At 47.5% G+C, this 16,813-nt stretch overlaps 1 protein-coding gene across 1 annotated transcript in view; it reads right to left on the minus strand.

Moving 5' to 3' along the window:
* SPTA1 (spectrin alpha, erythrocytic 1) overlaps window positions 1-16,813 on the minus strand; it is a 65,250-nt gene that overhangs the window by 20,199 nt on the left and 28,238 nt on the right. Inside the window, exons 21-36 of the mRNA XM_040635886.1 lie at window positions 15,949-16,086; window positions 14,894-15,045; window positions 14,104-14,290; window positions 12,369-12,470; window positions 11,346-11,437; window positions 10,434-10,578; window positions 9,467-9,648; window positions 6,252-6,351; window positions 5,950-6,147; window positions 5,034-5,177; window positions 4,224-4,327; window positions 3,623-3,785; window positions 3,238-3,369; window positions 2,598-2,735; window positions 2,311-2,415; window positions 1,047-1,255 (exon numbers count right to left, since the gene is read on the minus strand). Coding sequence (XP_040491820.1) covers window positions 1,047-1,255; window positions 2,311-2,415; window positions 2,598-2,735; window positions 3,238-3,369; window positions 3,623-3,785; window positions 4,224-4,327; window positions 5,034-5,177; window positions 5,950-6,147; window positions 6,252-6,351; window positions 9,467-9,648; window positions 10,434-10,578; window positions 11,346-11,437; window positions 12,369-12,470; window positions 14,104-14,290; window positions 14,894-15,045; window positions 15,949-16,086 — 2,291 coding nt within the window. The remainder of the gene's footprint in view (window positions 1-1,046; window positions 1,256-2,310; window positions 2,416-2,597; window positions 2,736-3,237; window positions 3,370-3,622; window positions 3,786-4,223; window positions 4,328-5,033; window positions 5,178-5,949; window positions 6,148-6,251; window positions 6,352-9,466; window positions 9,649-10,433; window positions 10,579-11,345; window positions 11,438-12,368; window positions 12,471-14,103; window positions 14,291-14,893; window positions 15,046-15,948; window positions 16,087-16,813) is intronic.

Here is a 16,813-nt window from a genome sequence, read left to right on the forward strand (position 1 = left end):
TAAAATGTCCGACCGCCACCACAAAGCACAATAAAAGACGACGCGGACAAGCTTATATGATCTCATTGTTTCTGAAGGTTCCTCAGATGTCCTCCTTGCTGCCCTGCGCTCAAGGCTTCCCTTAATTCATTACCAGCAGAATCAGCGGGCTTGTAGAAGAGGCATACAAGGAGGCGGGTTACATAGGAAGCAGGGTAATAATTTGATTTACTAAGATTTTCCCAATTGTACTTTTTGTAACAAAAGCAGAACTAGTGATGAGACTGTGGCAGGTACTGGGTGATGTTGGCCTGTGTCCGGTTCAGGGTGCCTTAGACCTACAGGTTAGAGCTAGAGTGTGTGTGCTGAGAGAAATAAGTCAGATAGAGAAAGGCAAACACCCTATAATTTCATCAGATGTGGAATTTAAATCAGATCAACATAGCAGATGGGGAAAAAAAAGAAAAAGAGGGAGGCAAACCGTAAGAGACTCTTAAAGATAGAGAACACACTGAGGGTTGATGGAGGGAGGTGGGTGGGGGGTGGGCTAGGTGGGGGATGGGCATTAAGGAGGGCACCTGTTGTGATGAGCACTGGGTATTATATGTAAGTGATGAATCACTGGGTTCTACTCCTGAGGCCAACGTTGCACTGTATGGGGGTTTTTTTTTTTATGTTAACTAAGTAAAATTTCAATGATTTTTTTTTTAATGACAAGGATCTCATCAGTTGAGTAAGCTGTAAAGGCCCAGCTGTCTCATTCAGACATCACACAGTCTACGAACTGTCTAGAACGAGCAAGCGTACATGGTTTCTTAATTTTGTTCCCAGAATGTGTGTGAAGTGCTCCCTACTTCTCCAAGCCTGTCTCCTTCTGCCTGCATACAGAGAGGTAATTTGAGAAAAATAAAACCAATGTTAACTTTAGGCTAAGGCGAGTGTGGTTAAGAAGTGAGACCAACTGTAAGAAACAATTACGTATTTCATTTCAGCACCAAATGGGAACATGTTTGGTGGATCATCTGTTCTCTTTGGTTGTTGGTGCCGTGTGAGTTGGCCATACGTACTCTATCCACGATTCCTCATCATCTAGGTCCTGGAAGAACTGGAACAAGGCATAGGCCTCTTTGAGCTTCTCATGGTGGGCCGCTGCCAAGTTCTGCACGTTCAGGAAGCGCTCGTTGACATTATCCCTTTCCTCCACGATCTGGTCAACGTTGAAGGTCCCACTGGAGAGCAGTTCAGCAGCCAACTCATTCAGGTCCTTGAGTGCGTCCTAGAAAGCCCAGGTGTGCCCAGTGAACGGAACAGTACAGGCGGTAAGTAGACCCTGGACTTTAACCACCACTGGTACAGGTTCAAAGACTGGGTCAAATAGACCGTTTTTGAAGATAATTGATTTGATGATATGTTTTTTAACTCAGCTCGGATGGGGCAAGATCAGAGGGCACTGTGAGTAACGGGACTGTAATACTCAAACTGTCCATCCACCTTCTGGTAGTCTCCCTTGTTTCTTCCTCCTCTTCCCAACTGGAAACTGAGTGTGAGCAAGTGTGTGTCTCCAAACAGGACTGTCTTCCTCACAGTACTGAATTTGACACAGATTGATGGATAGAAGTATTCGAGAAGGGCTACTCTACCATAACATTCCTAGGCTGGCCACGTCCAGAACACACCCAGCTGCTTCTGTCTGTTTTCACTCTAACTCTGCCCTTCTAGTGTTGTTGTGGGGAACGTCATCAAGTCCTAAAGCTCTGGAGCTTAGAAAGCCTTTGACTTCTTGTCCTTTCTGTGCATATCTCTGCCACCAAATAAAACTGATAAAATAAAATTTTCCAGGATGAAATCAATACCTGCCAACGTGTTTATCACTGCTCCAGACGCATTTCTGCTTGATATGGGAATGCAACTGGAATTCTCCATAGAATTTCCACAGTGTATATATAGTTCAACTTTATTGCACATGACATCCCCCTCTGATACTTTTGCTCTCTATAATTATGTAAAATAAACTTCCATTTTCTTTCAAAGGCCAGATCAAATATGAGCTTTGGAAGACAGTGAGTTTATATGCGTGCATCATTTAAAGGTAGACAAGATAGCTTTAGGGTCCTCTTTCTGGATCCTCTTCCTTAGAATCTATAGTTTCATGATCATTGGTTAGCAGTGACCATTGCCACCGCTCTGCACCTGTTGGATTTGACCTGGTTATAATGACCGCTGGCTGAGAACCTAAGGTCGGTTTGTAAGAAAGTGTTCTCATATGGCCTCTTAGACGAAAAAGAAGCATTTCCATGCTGCCCAGAGGAGTGAGAGTCCAACACTGTTTACCTTTCGGGCCAGCATCTCTGTTTCCAACAGCTGATGTTTCTTGAGCAAGTTTCCTGCTGAAGCCAAGTCCCTGGCCTGATCTTTCATGGCCAGCAGTGTCTCTGCCTGCGAACAAAGGAATACACGGTGTAGCTGCCCCGTGGAAACTGTCTTTAAGGAGAACAACATTGGCAACCGTGTCCCCCAACTTTTCCGAAAAAAGTCAAGGAAATTGTTCATGCACAAATCCATTTAACTGGCAAGTATTTATGAAGCTCCCCTGCCCCCACCCTTGCACATGCAATTACCTCTGAGAGCCAGAACTTAAAGTCCTGGATGCCCGCGTTGAACCTCTGCTGGCGACTCGCCTCTTCGAGCTTCTGTCCTTTGTCAATTGTTTTCTCAAGCAGGTAGTTCCAGTGTTCCTTCAGGTCTTCCAGTTGACCCTAATCCAAAGAAATTTGGGGATCACTGTGGTCTTTAGGATCCTGAGTCCTGTGACAACTTGAAAATATACTGTAGGGGGCTAGGAGTTAGGGACTAGCCAAAACCTGCCAACTTTTGAATGCCATATATTTTAAACCAGTTATGCTCAATCTGGGAAACGACAGGAGGTGCCAGAAGAAAGTTTGAGGAAAGGGTCCTGGGCTGCTTACAGAGACTGGTGCCTAAGTGCCAAAGCTCTTGGCAGTAGGCATAGAAAATGTCGAACAGGCCTGACAACACTTAGGAATTAGGTCTCAAGCTTTCTCAGGGTCCTAGGTACTGAGTTTGCCAGAAGTGATAAGGGCTGAGCATCATGGTTTCCTGCCTTCTTTGTGCAGCAGTCGGAGGGAAGATCGTTAACCACAGAACACACGCCTCACCCCCCGCCGTGGAAGCTCTGAAGGAGGAAGAGGCTTCTCCTCATGTGCCTTTAGCCCAAACCACCCTGACCAGAACCCCTACCTTCATGGTGTCTTCGTTGCCATCACATGCCTTCCGGTCAATCAGAGAGTTCCCCAAGTTGAGCACTCCCTCCACCTCCTCAGCTCGGCCCTGGACCTCATTGTCAAAGGCCTGGTGCTTCAGGTATTTTCTCTGAAGGGAAAGCAGAACCTAAATTACCCTGTAATCTAAGGAAGCAAGATAGATAAATTCTGTTTCAAAGAAAGAGTTAATGTCTGTCATAACTAATGGTGACTTCTGAAGGACTCAGCCCTTCACATTAGACTCGGAAGCCCCTGAGGGCAGGCAGTGGTCTCAACAGTGAGGAAACGTTCTGTGTAGGGAGACACCCTTCATCCAACAACCTGGGTATGTCAGTTCTTCCAGGTTCCTAGTTTGAACTTGCCTGAATGTTGGTGGGATCTTTGTAGGATTCATCGCAGGCTATGGGCAGCATCTCACTGATCCATTCCTCCAGGTCCTCCAGGTCACGCTGGAATTTTTTGAGGTCAGCATAGTCACCAAGCTTTGTCCGCTCATCAATCAGCAGTTGTTTCAGAGCATTCCATCTGGAGGAAGAGGCTAGGTCGCTCTCTGCCCTTGACCCTTCCACCAGGCTTTGATGCCATATCTGCAATCTTCTCATTTGCCAACCTGTCCCTTCTCCTCTAGTTATTTATAGATTTATATGCTATATACAACATAGCTATATATTATTTAGTTATATAGCATATATACTGTAATATTACGTATAATGTACATATACATATTATATTACATACATATTACATCTAATATTACATATTACATCGATAGGTTTAGTTGTTGCATAGTCTCGTTATTTTCAAACATAAAATACAGTGGTTAAGTCAGTAATTTTTAAGTTCTATTCCATGCCTTTCATTCTGTGAGTCTAGATCAGAAATGTTTCCAAGTGTCAAGATAGTTTTAGGCGTTTAGAAATGAAAAGAATTCCTTAGCTCGCGAAACACCTGCTCCGGCCTGACCTGTCCAGCACCCGCTGGAACCGAGCAGCAATCTCCTCCTTGGCATAGTGGTCATCCGCTATGAGCCGCTCCGCAACATGGTCTAGCTCCGTGATCTTGTTTTCCTAGGTAGAGGAAAAGAAAAAAGCCCAGATGCCCAGAGATTAGGCCTTCAGTGCAATCCCAGACTCTCTCCTAGAAAAGAACAGAGACACCCTTTGTGGCCTCACAAAGGGGAACAAAACCAGGCTGAGAGGGTAAATGCCACAAAAGAGGCTTTTAACTTAACAGGGGGAGAAACATTAATAATGACACTAACATGGGCTCCTGTGGTACTGACTCCTGTAGTACTGACTCCTGTGGCACTGAGCTCCTGTGGTACTGACTCCTGTGGCACTGAGCTCCTGTGGTACTGACTCCTGTGGTACTGATTCCTGTGGCACCGAGCTCCTGTGGCACTGAGCTCCTGTGGTACTGACTCCTGTGGTACTTACTCCTGTGGTACTGAGCTCCCTCAAGAACAGACTCCTCCCATGACCATGGCAGAGGGTGACTCCTGCATTGGGTGGGGTGTTGGCATAAGCGGTATAGAAAGTCACTTCCTAAAAGTTAGGCTGTACAAGGCTGGCCTTGCAGTAAGTCAGTCTGATGCCGTGAGTGACTTGAGTAAGACTAAGCCACCACGTCAACTGCCCTGTCTACCTCAGAGTTTTCTGTAAGAAGCAAATGGGAATTAAAATCCTCACAAATCACAGAACTACATACATGTATAGAATCTCTGTTCTCATTACTAATATTTGTTATTGGAACGCTGATATTAGTTGTTATTACCTGGGCAGTGAGTGCTTTGTCCAAATCATCCCGTTTCTTCATCAAGGCCTCCAGAGTATCTAAGGAACTGTGGCCCTCTGACCTCAGGAAGTTCTCACGTGCCAGCATCCAGCTCTCGGCCTGATCACAGTTCCCGTGGAACAACTATGGGGATGAAGATAGAGGTTCTATCCAATCCAGGGGACAGAGGAAATGATCCCTCCCTCTCCTACAACACTGATATAAGGGATCCCGTAAGGGTTGCTTATGTTCTTCCAAGAAACATTCATACCATGAATCTTAACTATTCTGGACCTTTTACTCTTTCCTGAGACATAAAAACACATTTTATGTTTTTGTTTAAGCTATACTCCATTCCCAGGGTGCGTTTCCCATATGCTCCACCTGGAGGATGCTGGCTGGTTATTTCTTTAGGACCCTCATAACCACTACCCTCAGGGTCACCAGTGATCCACTCATCCCATCCCTCATGGCATTAATCGCTCCCTCTTCTTTAGCCTCAAAACTTTCATACATTTTGTTTTATTAATAATCACCTTCTGTGCTAGAATGGTCTGTCGACATGTCTAACTTCACTTCAGAAAAGGGATGTTATCTTACTAATCTTTGTGTTTCCAGGGCTCCACACCCAGCAGGTTCTCAACAAGAATCAATCAACCAAACTCTCAATCAATAAATACATTATAATCACTCCATCTCGTGCCAAGAGCTGATCCCCACTTTGTTCAGCTCTTCGAACAGGGATATGAGCAGAGAACAGCACAACGATGAGAGTGCAACGGCAGAGAGCCAAGAGATGCCCCTGTGCCTAGGGAATGGCAAGCCTGGTGAAATGAGCCCCTGGAGGCACTGTGCAAACTTGCACAGAAGGGACAGACGGAGGCTAATCCTTCCTAAGCAAAATCCTCTGCTGCACCTGCAGCTCCAGACACTGATCCAGCATCCTCTTGCGTTGTTTCCACGCTTCCTCCAAGTCCTCTTTCTTTAGCCTGACCGCTTCAAGCTTTTCTTCGATCTCGGGACTGGCACGGTGACCGCTGCTTATAAGTTCTGCACCGAAGTCTTCTAAGGCCTGGAAGGTGGGAGCTTCAGCCTCCATGTCCGCACGATGCTCCTGTGTTGGGAAAAGGAAGAGACTGTTGGCATCCCCACGATGTCATAGAGCGAGGGAAGGTTGGGAGGTCACGTGATCCGTGGCTGTGGATTTCGTAGCCATACCTGGTGTCGCTCCAGCAGGATCTCCGTGCCGATTAAATCCTCAGCCAGCTCCTCCGATGATACCATGCCACCGATGCTACTGATCCAGTTCTCCAGGTCCCTAGAGAAATAGGCATATTGGGATTGACAAGAAAACCTTGCAGCTCGCAACAGGGCTATCTGCCCTTGGCTTTTACCTCTCTAGAAAATATTTCCACATTAACACCTTCCATCTGGCCTTATATGCTTCACGGATCTTCCGATTGTTGTTTACACTGGGTTTTGTTTGTTTTAAAAAGCAAATTTGTTATTATAAATTAGTTACACATGAATCTGCTTGTCTATAAAGAATGAAAATAATCTTTACAAAGGAAATAGACAGAAAATATAAAATTATAAGGGGCGCCTGGGTGGCTCAGTTGTTAAGCATCTGCCTTTAGCTCAGGGCGTGATCCCAGCATTCTGGGATCGAGCCCCACATCAGGCTCTTCCTCTCCCACTCCCCCTGCTTGTGTTCCCTCTCTCACTGGCTGTCTCTCTCTCTGTGTCAAATAAGTAAATAAAATCTTATATATATACGTATATATATATATAAATTATAGAGATGAAGACAGACAGACACTTCCTAGAATTTGGTAAAAATGTCTAAGAAAAATTCCAAGTAAAAGGAAACTATGGGAAAAAGACAAGCGTGATAAAGATGATTTAGTAGAAACCAATTGGAAATGTTTCTTTTATTTTTTTTTCAAATTTTACTTAAATTCTAGTTAGTTAACGTTCAAAGGGGTACCGGCACCCCAATGTTTACAGCAGCGTTATCTACACCAGTCAAACTATGGAGAGAGCCCACATGTCCCTCGACTGACAAATGGATAAAGAAGGTGTGGGGTGTGTGTGTGTGTATAAGTACATAAATATACATTAAATATATGTAATACATTAATATATATAAATATACATATTTACATATATGTAAATATATAATAGAATACTACTCAGCCATCAAAAAGAATGAAATCTTGTTATTTGCAATGACGCGGCTGGAGCTAGAGTGTATTATGCTAAGCAAAACAAGTCAGGGAAAAATAAATATCATATGATTTCACTCATATGTGAAATTTAAGAAACAAAACAGATGAACATGGGGAGAGGGGGAAAAAAGAAAAAAAGAGAGGAAGCAAACCATAAAATATTCATAACTATAAAGAACACACTGAGGGTTGATGGAGGGAGGGAGGTGGGGGATGGGCTGGGTGAGGGAGGGCATTAAGGAGGGCACTGGTGATGAGCGCTGGGTGTTGTATGTAAGTGATGAATTACTGAATTCTACTGTTGTTTACTTAATTATGGGAAATCCCTTATGTTTGAAAATGTCTTCGTATATACTCTCTCTTTCAGTTCTTGTAATGACCCTGCATAGAATTCTGGGAACTCTTTCTTTTTGGTTTGGAGATGAGGAGGTCAGCCTACAGAATGTAAGTGGCTTGCCCAGGTAGTATAAGGAGAAACAGACATCTGGAAAGAACCCGGACAGTCAAATCCTGGACCAATTCATATTCCATCACTCTTAATGATTCTTGTACATAAAGAGGAGATTCTTGGGTTTAAGAATCTATTCCAGATGGAATCTCAGGGAAGATATGTCTTTATTCTTATTTTAACCCCCACCATGCGTGCGCGAGCGCGGGCACACACGCACACACACACACACACACACACACACTCAATGCTGTGGATGAGACCAGGGCCCACTTCTTACTGTTAGCAGTCCAGGGGTATGACAAGGAGAGCTAAGGTCCATGTCCTGGCGGGTAAATGTCAAGTAACAATGCGCTCATTTGCAATGCCCAGATGAAGCATCACAAACAGAGAGCCCTTCCTCTCCTTGGAGAAACAGCAAACATCCACTCCGGGGCAGAAGGGTCTTTCTTTTGTAAACTCATGTATTCATTTATTCAAACAACCAAGTTTCGTTGGGTGCTTACTAAGTACCAAACATTGCAGAAGAGGAGTTCACACTTTAGATTAAAAGAAAAAAAAGAAAGCAAACAAAACACAAGGGGCTAACACCTCTCGTTTCAAAAACAGCCTGTAAAGTAAAAGGGTCATAGAGAGGTAAAGCCAGGGTCAGAGCTGCTCGAGGGGGGGGGGGAGTACTTCTGCATATGGAGGACTGAGATTTCGTGCCGGAAGGAGGCAGCGTTGACCTGGAATCTGCAGTCGGAGCAGAATCTGTACGTACAGGGCGCTAGGGGCACGTATGATTTAGGGGTGGCTGTGGGTGCTATTTATTTATATTATATGAAAAACTACAGCCTTCCAGAGACGCCGGAGTGCGGAGGGGCTTGCCAAGAGCAACTGCAATCATTTACCCAAAGTCCTTTTCTTTCTTCTTTTTCCCCAAAAGTATTACATTGTGAGGCACTTCTTCCTGGCCCCTCAACCCCAAAGGCTCCTCCCAGCGGACGGAGGTGATGGGGCGGAACGTGGGAACAGTTTCACAGATAAAGGGTCTGTTTGCTCCACTGTGATAGTGTCTAGACTCTTTGGCAAGGCAACGAACGTTCTCCAGGATTTTATCTGAACACTTACGCTTGAGCCCTCTGACATGCAAACCCGTGCTCGAACTGCCCCTACTTCCTGACCGTACTACGCCTTTCTTTTTTTTTTTTTTCAAAGGTTTTATTTATTAATTTGACAGAGAGAGACAGCCAGCGAGAGAGGGAACACAAGCAGGGGGAGTGGGAGAGGAAGAAGCAGGCTCCCAGCAGAGGAGCCTGATGTGGGGCTCGATCCCAGAACGCTGGGATCACGCCCTGAGCCGGAGGCAGACGCTTAACGACTGCGCCACCCAGGCGCCCCGACGCCTTTCTTATCCTTGTACCTTTATAGGCTAGTTCCGTGCGTTTGTTAGGATGCATGTTTGGGCTGTATCGTGTTCGGCCAAGGTTATCCGTGCCCTTCCCACCTTTCCAGTAGAAAGCTAACGTCCGCATTCTACGACTCCTGACACAGCTAGACAGTGTCACCATTGGTTCAAACTTCAGGATTCTGTGGCTTGAACGACTGAGCCTGAGCTTTTGGTGCCTCGCCAGAGGTACGATCTAGATGTGGACGTACCCTCCACACCAGCGGTGAAGAGCTTCTAGACTCGGGCTGCTCCTGGAAGGTCTATGCAGCGGCTGGACGTGCACATTACCCACCCCGCCCGGCGGAGCCTGCCTTTGGAGCTTTACCTGGCTCGCATGAGGAACGTGTAGAATTTCTGGGCCTCATTTAAGTTCTCCTTCCGATCCTCCGTGGCCTTCAGCAGGCTGTCCCACGCCTCCTTCAGCTCCGTGCCCTGTCTGCGCAGGTCGTCCGCGGCGTCTGGGTGGGACTCACTGAGCCGCTCTGCTGTCTCCCCCAGTATGGTCACCTGAGGAGGCCAAGAGCTCTGATAATCAGCCAATTAGAGCCATACCGGAATCTTAGCAAAATACCACTTCTGAGCCCTGGCAATGCTCACTCCTCAGATGCACGTCAGGGGGCGCACGAACATCTTGTTAGCCTATAAAATAATGCCAACCCTTTCGGTACAGATAAGTCCTTGAACTAGTCAAACTTGACATTACCATACTTCTTTTTAAGATAAGAGGGTGTCGGGCAGATGGTTAAGTGACTCTGCTGATTAGTGGGAATGTCAATTATGAGCCCAAGGGTCCTGACTTTTAACGTAAAGATCTTTTCAATATAGACATTTTCTGTGCTCTTTTCACTCTGCGTGATAATGCCACGCTGCAGGATGCCCCTGGTTTATCTCAGACTGCCTCTGGAAAGTTCCAGAGCTTACTTGTAGGTCGAGTAGGATTAAGTGCTGTCAGTTCCTTATGAAGGAAACTGCCACACGCCCAGCCCCGGCCGTCCTCGGGGTGGCCAGTCCCTCCGGGTCTGAGGCTGCGGGCCTTCTGTACGGTGACCAGGCATTTGGAAGCCACTAAAGAGGTACTTGGACAACAGAGGTCATTTCAGAATGAAATGAATTTCCCTCTGGGTTAGAGGTCCTTTTGGTGTCCTTATCTTAGGGACAGGTGCAAGAGCAAGTATGGAGTAAGAGAAGAAGTATGCGAGTAAGGACTGGGGAATAAGAGCAAAGAAGAGGCCATGGACAGGTGCAAACGTGAAGAGGGACATGTTGGAAAAACGTGGGAGCAAATGTCTCGCCTTTTCTCCCAGAGGCATGAGGTCTCTCTCGAAGATCTCGTGCTGCCGCTGAAGGGCCTGCACGCTGAACAGGTCTGAGCCGGGATCGGCAGCACGGAGGGCCTGGTGCTTCTTCTCGATCTGCTCCTTCGTCTCATCTGCTTCTCTGGCTCACGACAGTCAAGGTCTTAGACGGTGTATGCCACCGGCAGCCCAGTTCCCCGGCTTCCACTCCAGGGAAGTCCTTTCTTCTCACCCCTGCCCCCTTCCTGAGGTGCTAGGACGTAGGCTCCCTTCCTCCTCCCAACGTCTACTTGAGGCACAGCTACTGGGACCATTCCCACTTACCACAGGCGAGAACAGAGCCGTAAGGAGGCTATTTTCTGAAGTTAGCCCGCTGCTAACTGGCGCAGCCTGTCTGCACCAGGGGCCCTGCCTGCAGAGCTGCCCTCTGCATTTCCGTTTCCCTTCTCCAAATACTCAAAAATACGTTCGTACCTGGCGAAGGTGTTCGGTTACCATTTGGTTTGATTGCTTGCTTCCTTAGCTATTCGTGTGTAGACACGGATTTAGAATCAGACGTAAAAAATGGTTGCATCAACAGTTAGAGCCAACGTCATAGCTGTGGCTCTTAGCTGTCTACGGCTAGTTCAGATATGCAGTTACGTAAACCTCTTGCCTCTACTCGGAGTTTCACTACCTCTCACGAACACTGCTCCTTACGCACCAGGACCCAAGCCCAGGGGCTGGGAAAGTAGAGCTGTGTGTCTGGGAGGACCCCATGGGCCGAGTGAGGAATCCGCTACGGAATCACCTGATCCCCTCTGATCTCCGTCTCAGGCGTGTTCTCCTAAGAGCCTCTCCTGCAGCAATCAGACTTGGGGTTTCGAGTGGGTTCCAGAGCAGCACTGCCTCTCAGGGTTACCCTCTCACCTTTGGAACACCTGGACAGCATGGGCGCTGCCCAGCAGCTGGCGTTGCTCCTCCGCGAGGCTCTGCAAGGAGTCCCAGCGAGTATTCAGCTCCTAAGAGAGGCGGGCGCCACACGGGTTAGCCGGAAAGCTCACTCGGGCACTCAGCGCTGTCCCAAGCCCCGCTGAGGTTTGGATCGTGGCTGTTGTCGAGTGATCTCTTTCAGAAACTGCACAGGTTTCTTTCTTCCCTGGAGAGCTTGCGCTTGGCCCTCATTCATGCCGTCGAGAAAGGGGTAAGTTTCCTTCCCCAAATGATGCTCCAGGATGGAACCCCCAACCCTAGAGCAGCAACTGATGTTGGCTGCTGCAGACACTACACCCCAATCCCCAGAAGATGAGTGAGACGTGTTGCCTTGGTCGTTAGAAGCCATGATATTGCTGCACCCCGAACTGACCAAACCGAAGAGCCGCTAAGAGCTCTACTTTCTGCAGAGTAAGCAAACGGTTCCTGCGTAATTCCCTTCTCCCTCAACCACCAGAAAAGAGACAACCCAGAGAGCTGGCCTAGACACCCCACTCATGTTCATTCGATCTTTCGTGGAACCCTGGGTGCCAATCTAAATCAGGTCTAGGGTGTCCCACCCTCCGTCTGTACTGACCTAGGTTTTTCTATTTCTTTCATCAGATTTTATCAGAGTCTGTATCTTCCAATCAGCTTTCCTGACTAGGCCCTTTCCACTGTCAGAGCTTCTTACCTACATTTTCTTCACATTCATGTATCTGAGCATGAATTTCTGTGTCTGGAAGTGAAGATGGGGGAAGGAGGGAGGCATACGTTGTGACTTAGAGATTTCAGATCAGTTTAAATATATGCATGGCTGCACGGTTTGAGCTATCGTCTTTGACCTCTCCTGAAGCCAGCTTTCTACCTTCTGCCTGTCCTAGCTGATCAGTGGAACAGAGCATTGAGCGTATGAAAGCGAAATGTAGACGCCTGGAACTCGGCCTGGCAGCGAGGAAACATGGAAGGAGCTTCACGTACCTGCCGTATTTGAGCTCCTTCTGGTGTTAGCAGCTTTTCAAATAGAAGATCATCTGCCACCTTGTTGATATCCCTCAGCCGAGGCTCATTGGCCTTCAAGTCCTGGGTGGAAACATTTGTCCAAAGCATATAAATCCCCTTCTCAGGAATCTTCATACCTGCCTGCTCCGCTCTGCCCCAATCTGACTAAATATTAATATCGCTAACCTCGCTGGCAACGCACGAGCGGCTGCCCTCCGATCTACCACTAAGAAGAATAGTTTAAACTCCCTGACCCCAGTGGCTGCTGAGAACTTGGCAAGAGAGCTGCCATTTTTCTGGAGCGGGGAGCACACCCAATTTCTGAGGTTTCTTTTTTTTCTTTTTTTTAAAGATTTTATTTATTCATTTGACAGAGAGAGAGACAGCCAGCGAGAGAGGGAACACAAGCAGGGGGAGTGGGAGAGGAAGAAGCAGACTCACAGTGGAGGAGCCTGATGTGGGGCTCGATCCCAGAACGCCGGGATCACGCCCTGAGCCGAAGGCAGACGCTTAACCACTGTGCCACCCAGGCGCCCCAATTTCTGATATTTCTTAAAAATCTCTCCCAGATTCCTGAGCTGGAAAGGCTGTGCTTTCCTACCAATACGAGCTCCTCTGCCTTCAGTAGAATTCCATGGACTAAGTTGCCATTTGCTTGTGTTAAGGCGTTTTGTAAGAAGGAGCCCTGAGGAGCGCATCACAATGCCTATGGGGACGATATCATCCATCACATTTTACAAAGGCCTCTAAATGAGCTTCCTTCTGCGAGTGTCATTCTTGGTGCTCTCTCATCATTTTGTCCTTGCTTCCCTTTCTTTCACTTTCCTCTTTCTTATAGATTCCATACGTGTATATATAATCCCCACTTATCTATCATCTACCTATACGTTACCTGTCCATCCATCATCTGTCTATGTATCTATCATCCATCTCTCCATCCATCCATTTTTCATCCATCTATCCATCAATCATCTATCCTCTTTCTAACCATTTATCTATCATCTATCATCTATCTATCATCTATCTATCTATCTATCTATCTATCATCTATCATCTATCTCTCTATCTATCATCTATCTATCTATCTATCTATCTATCATCTATCTATCTATCTATCTATCTATCATCTATCTATCTATCTATCTATCTATCATCTATCTATCTATCTATCATCTATCTATGTGTTGCCTTGACTTCTCTATGGAAGGCATCGCAAGAAAAAGAAAGGAAGGAACAGGTTTATATGCACTGCCAGCTAACAGAAGGAATACATCTGTGAGAACAGAGGATGGATGGTTTTCGGTGGGTAGAAACTTGGAAACTATCTAGCTGTAAAGTCAAGTTGTTTTCCCACCTTCTCACCCCAGCTTCTGCCCCATAATAAGAGCTTCCGAAGAGTCCCACAGCCTCTCATCCCAACCTGGGATCCCAGAACGCAGCACAATGTGGGGTGAGTACTGAAGAACTCAGGGCGACCAGTGCTCCTAGGAGGATCTGGGAGCGGCAGGGACCCCAGGCTGCAGAGCCAAGGCCATTAATTCCTCTGTATTTTCCTTCCACCTCTCATACCCAGAGTGAGATCTGAAATGTGGGACTCTAGGAAGGATCTTCAGCAAATGAGAAGTTGAGGAATCACTTGGGAGGAGCTGTGGGATAAATGGAACCAGGGTCACCATCCAAAAGCCATCTGGAGGAGAAGTTTGCTCGTTCTCACCGTTTGGAACTCATCAAACTTCTTCTGCAGCTCCCAGACATCATCCAGTTCCACCCCGGTGTTCTCCGCCTTCTTCTCCTGGATCCACTCCAGCATGTCGCCCGCCTCGTAGGCCAGCAAAAACTCGTTGTAGCGTTGCAGGAGACGACGCCTGCGCNNTTCCGCCCGGTCAAGGAGGGAGCGGTACCTGTGCACAGAAGCGGGGGGGATGGGAACGCTGTCATGAAACAAGAAGGAAACACTGAAGAGTGAAAGCAGGGAGAGTGGAAGGGACAAGAAGGAGAGGGAGGGAAAATCAGAAGAAGAACAGAGGAGAGGAGGACATAAAGCTGGGAGGAAAACAGCATTGAGAGAGAGAGAGAGACAAACACACAGGGTTCCATTAAAAAGAATACAAATGTCCATGTTCCAGCAGTGTGACAGGCATCACCTCTCCGCTACTCTATAGATGTGAGATGTGCCCATGCCTGCCAACAGCTGGGTGAGAAACAGCATGGTAGAGTAAGCAAAGTTCACGTGGAAGTCTGAAGACCTTCGATGACCCTCAGCACGCTGGGCAGGGAAGCAGAAGGGGTGGCTCTATGGAGTGCCTGAGCGCAGGCAATTGACTTAATCATTCTCAAACAAAAACTGAAGTATTTCAAGGACCCGAAGCTTACTTTTAGCTCTTAAAATCTGTGGAGTTACAATGGCATCTCCACTCTCACAGCTGCAGAGTCATGAGAAGTGTCTTTGCCAATAAGAAACGTTTAGCCAAGTACTATCCAGTTCTCCTGCCTCTAAAACGTACTGGTTCTCAATCTGTTCCTGGCGCTGGGCGATGCTGCTTGGTTCTTCTCGCTGTCGCTGCGGGGGCGTGGGAAGCTCATCCTGAGCCAGTTTCTTGACATAGACAGCAGGCACAAAGCCTTGGTGGTCGCCAGATTCTACCTTCCACCAGTCCTGAAGAGACAGAGAGAGCCCCACGCCTTTCTTAATTCTTGAAAAACCACAAATACGAGAGGATTCTACTCTCAGAACGCAGTCCGTAGGCAGAGACACAAGCTATGGCTGGCACAGGCGTCCCCTCCCCCTCCCTCTCCCAGAGCACCTAAAAATTGCGCATGGCCCTGAAACTCACTTATGCGGATGCTTTGTGTTTAAGTATCACCCTGGGCCCCACAGAGCATTTGGGGGTGTTACTGAACTAACACTCTGGACAAAGGACAAAGTGGGACTGGCACTAGCTTATTTGGTCAGGGACCATCCATCCTGCTTCTCAAAAATTCACTCTCCCTCAGGACAACAGTATCCCAAACTCTCTTCTTTTCTTCCCAATAATTTTTGGAAGTTATTAGAATGTAAAAAAGCCATTTGAGCTCTTACGAGAAGAGCCGGTATTTTGTCCCTATTCTCATGGGCTCTTTCACAGACCTGTTTCTCACACATTAAAGAAAACTGAGTTGACAAAAGACTCCTCTTTTTTCAGGTTCCTCCTCACCCCGGCCATTGTCATTCCAGCACTGGGACCATTGGCATGGAAGAGGGACAAGCAGAGATGAGAAGTAAGGGGTAATCTGGTATCATGGAATCGCCATTCATAGCTTCTATGTCTTTGGGCAACTTACTTGGGCTCTCCGAGTCTTCATTTTGTTAACTGTTATTGTTATTATAACCCCAAAAGATATATACAGCATCTTACACAATACCTGGAGGAAAGATACTACTTAATAAATTACAGTTATTTAAGAGAGACAGCAATAGAAAAATGTTTTTGGCCAAAATATGGATGTCTGGCAGGGCTGGGAGAGTTGACCACGGAAGAGCTGTCTCGCTGCTGGGAAGAGGGTTAGAAGGGAAAGTCACCTTGTTGATGGAGCTGAGCAGAGTTAAGACGTCATTTTTCTTCATGGTGACTTCTCGATTGCTGCGGGCCTGGAAGTCATATAAAGCCACCACCCTCTGTTCTCGAGCAGCTCCCTCCACCGGGGCAGCCTGTTGTTCCTGAACAAGAGCAGGAGGGACCATGTCAGGCACCTGCTGGGAAGGCGTCTGCACGCGTTCGTAAGGCACGGCGCCCGCCCGCTTCAGAGCAGAGGGAAGGTGCACGCCTCCGCTTACAGCCCCCCGGAGCAGCGTGTTTCCTCGACATGCACAGAGCACACGTCCATAGGATCCTGCGTGGGCTGCACCCCGTGGGCCGAGGAGGGCGCGGCGCAAGGGCTCTGGACACACACGGTGACCTGGCGAGTCCCGCCCACGACTGCTGTCTGCTGGCGGCGTGTGAACCCAGAGCCTGTCCTTAGACTGCGGCCGGTGTCTCTCTTTTTCCTTCTGCTACCGCAAGGAGGCGCCCCCGTCACTTAGGGGGTCCCAGCCAGGCCACTCTTAGGACACGCTCACCGTGGGCCCAGGCTCCCGGCCATCATCACATTCTCCAGCATTTGCATGACCCGTTGCCCAAATACACCTGCTTATCCTGTGCTTTGGTGCTTTTGATCTCCTAGCTTATCGACTAGAAAAGCCCTTCTCATCTGCACCGTAAACCACCTTAAAAAAAAATAGCTCAGACAAAGGGCTTCACCTCAGCTGTGAGGACCTTCCTACTTTCCAACATTCTTATTTTGGGTGAGGGGAACACTCCTTCCCCGAGACCCTTTCTCCTGTCCGTATCTCTAGCATGTGTACTTATTTGCTGATCTTTCTGCTCTCCTGATAGACTGGAATTTCC

Source organism: Ursus maritimus, unplaced genomic scaffold, assembly GCF_017311325.1.
Source record: "Ursus maritimus isolate PB19 unplaced genomic scaffold, ASM1731132v1 scaffold_2, whole genome shotgun sequence".
Classification (NCBI taxonomy): domain Eukaryota; kingdom Metazoa; phylum Chordata; class Mammalia; order Carnivora; family Ursidae; genus Ursus; species Ursus maritimus.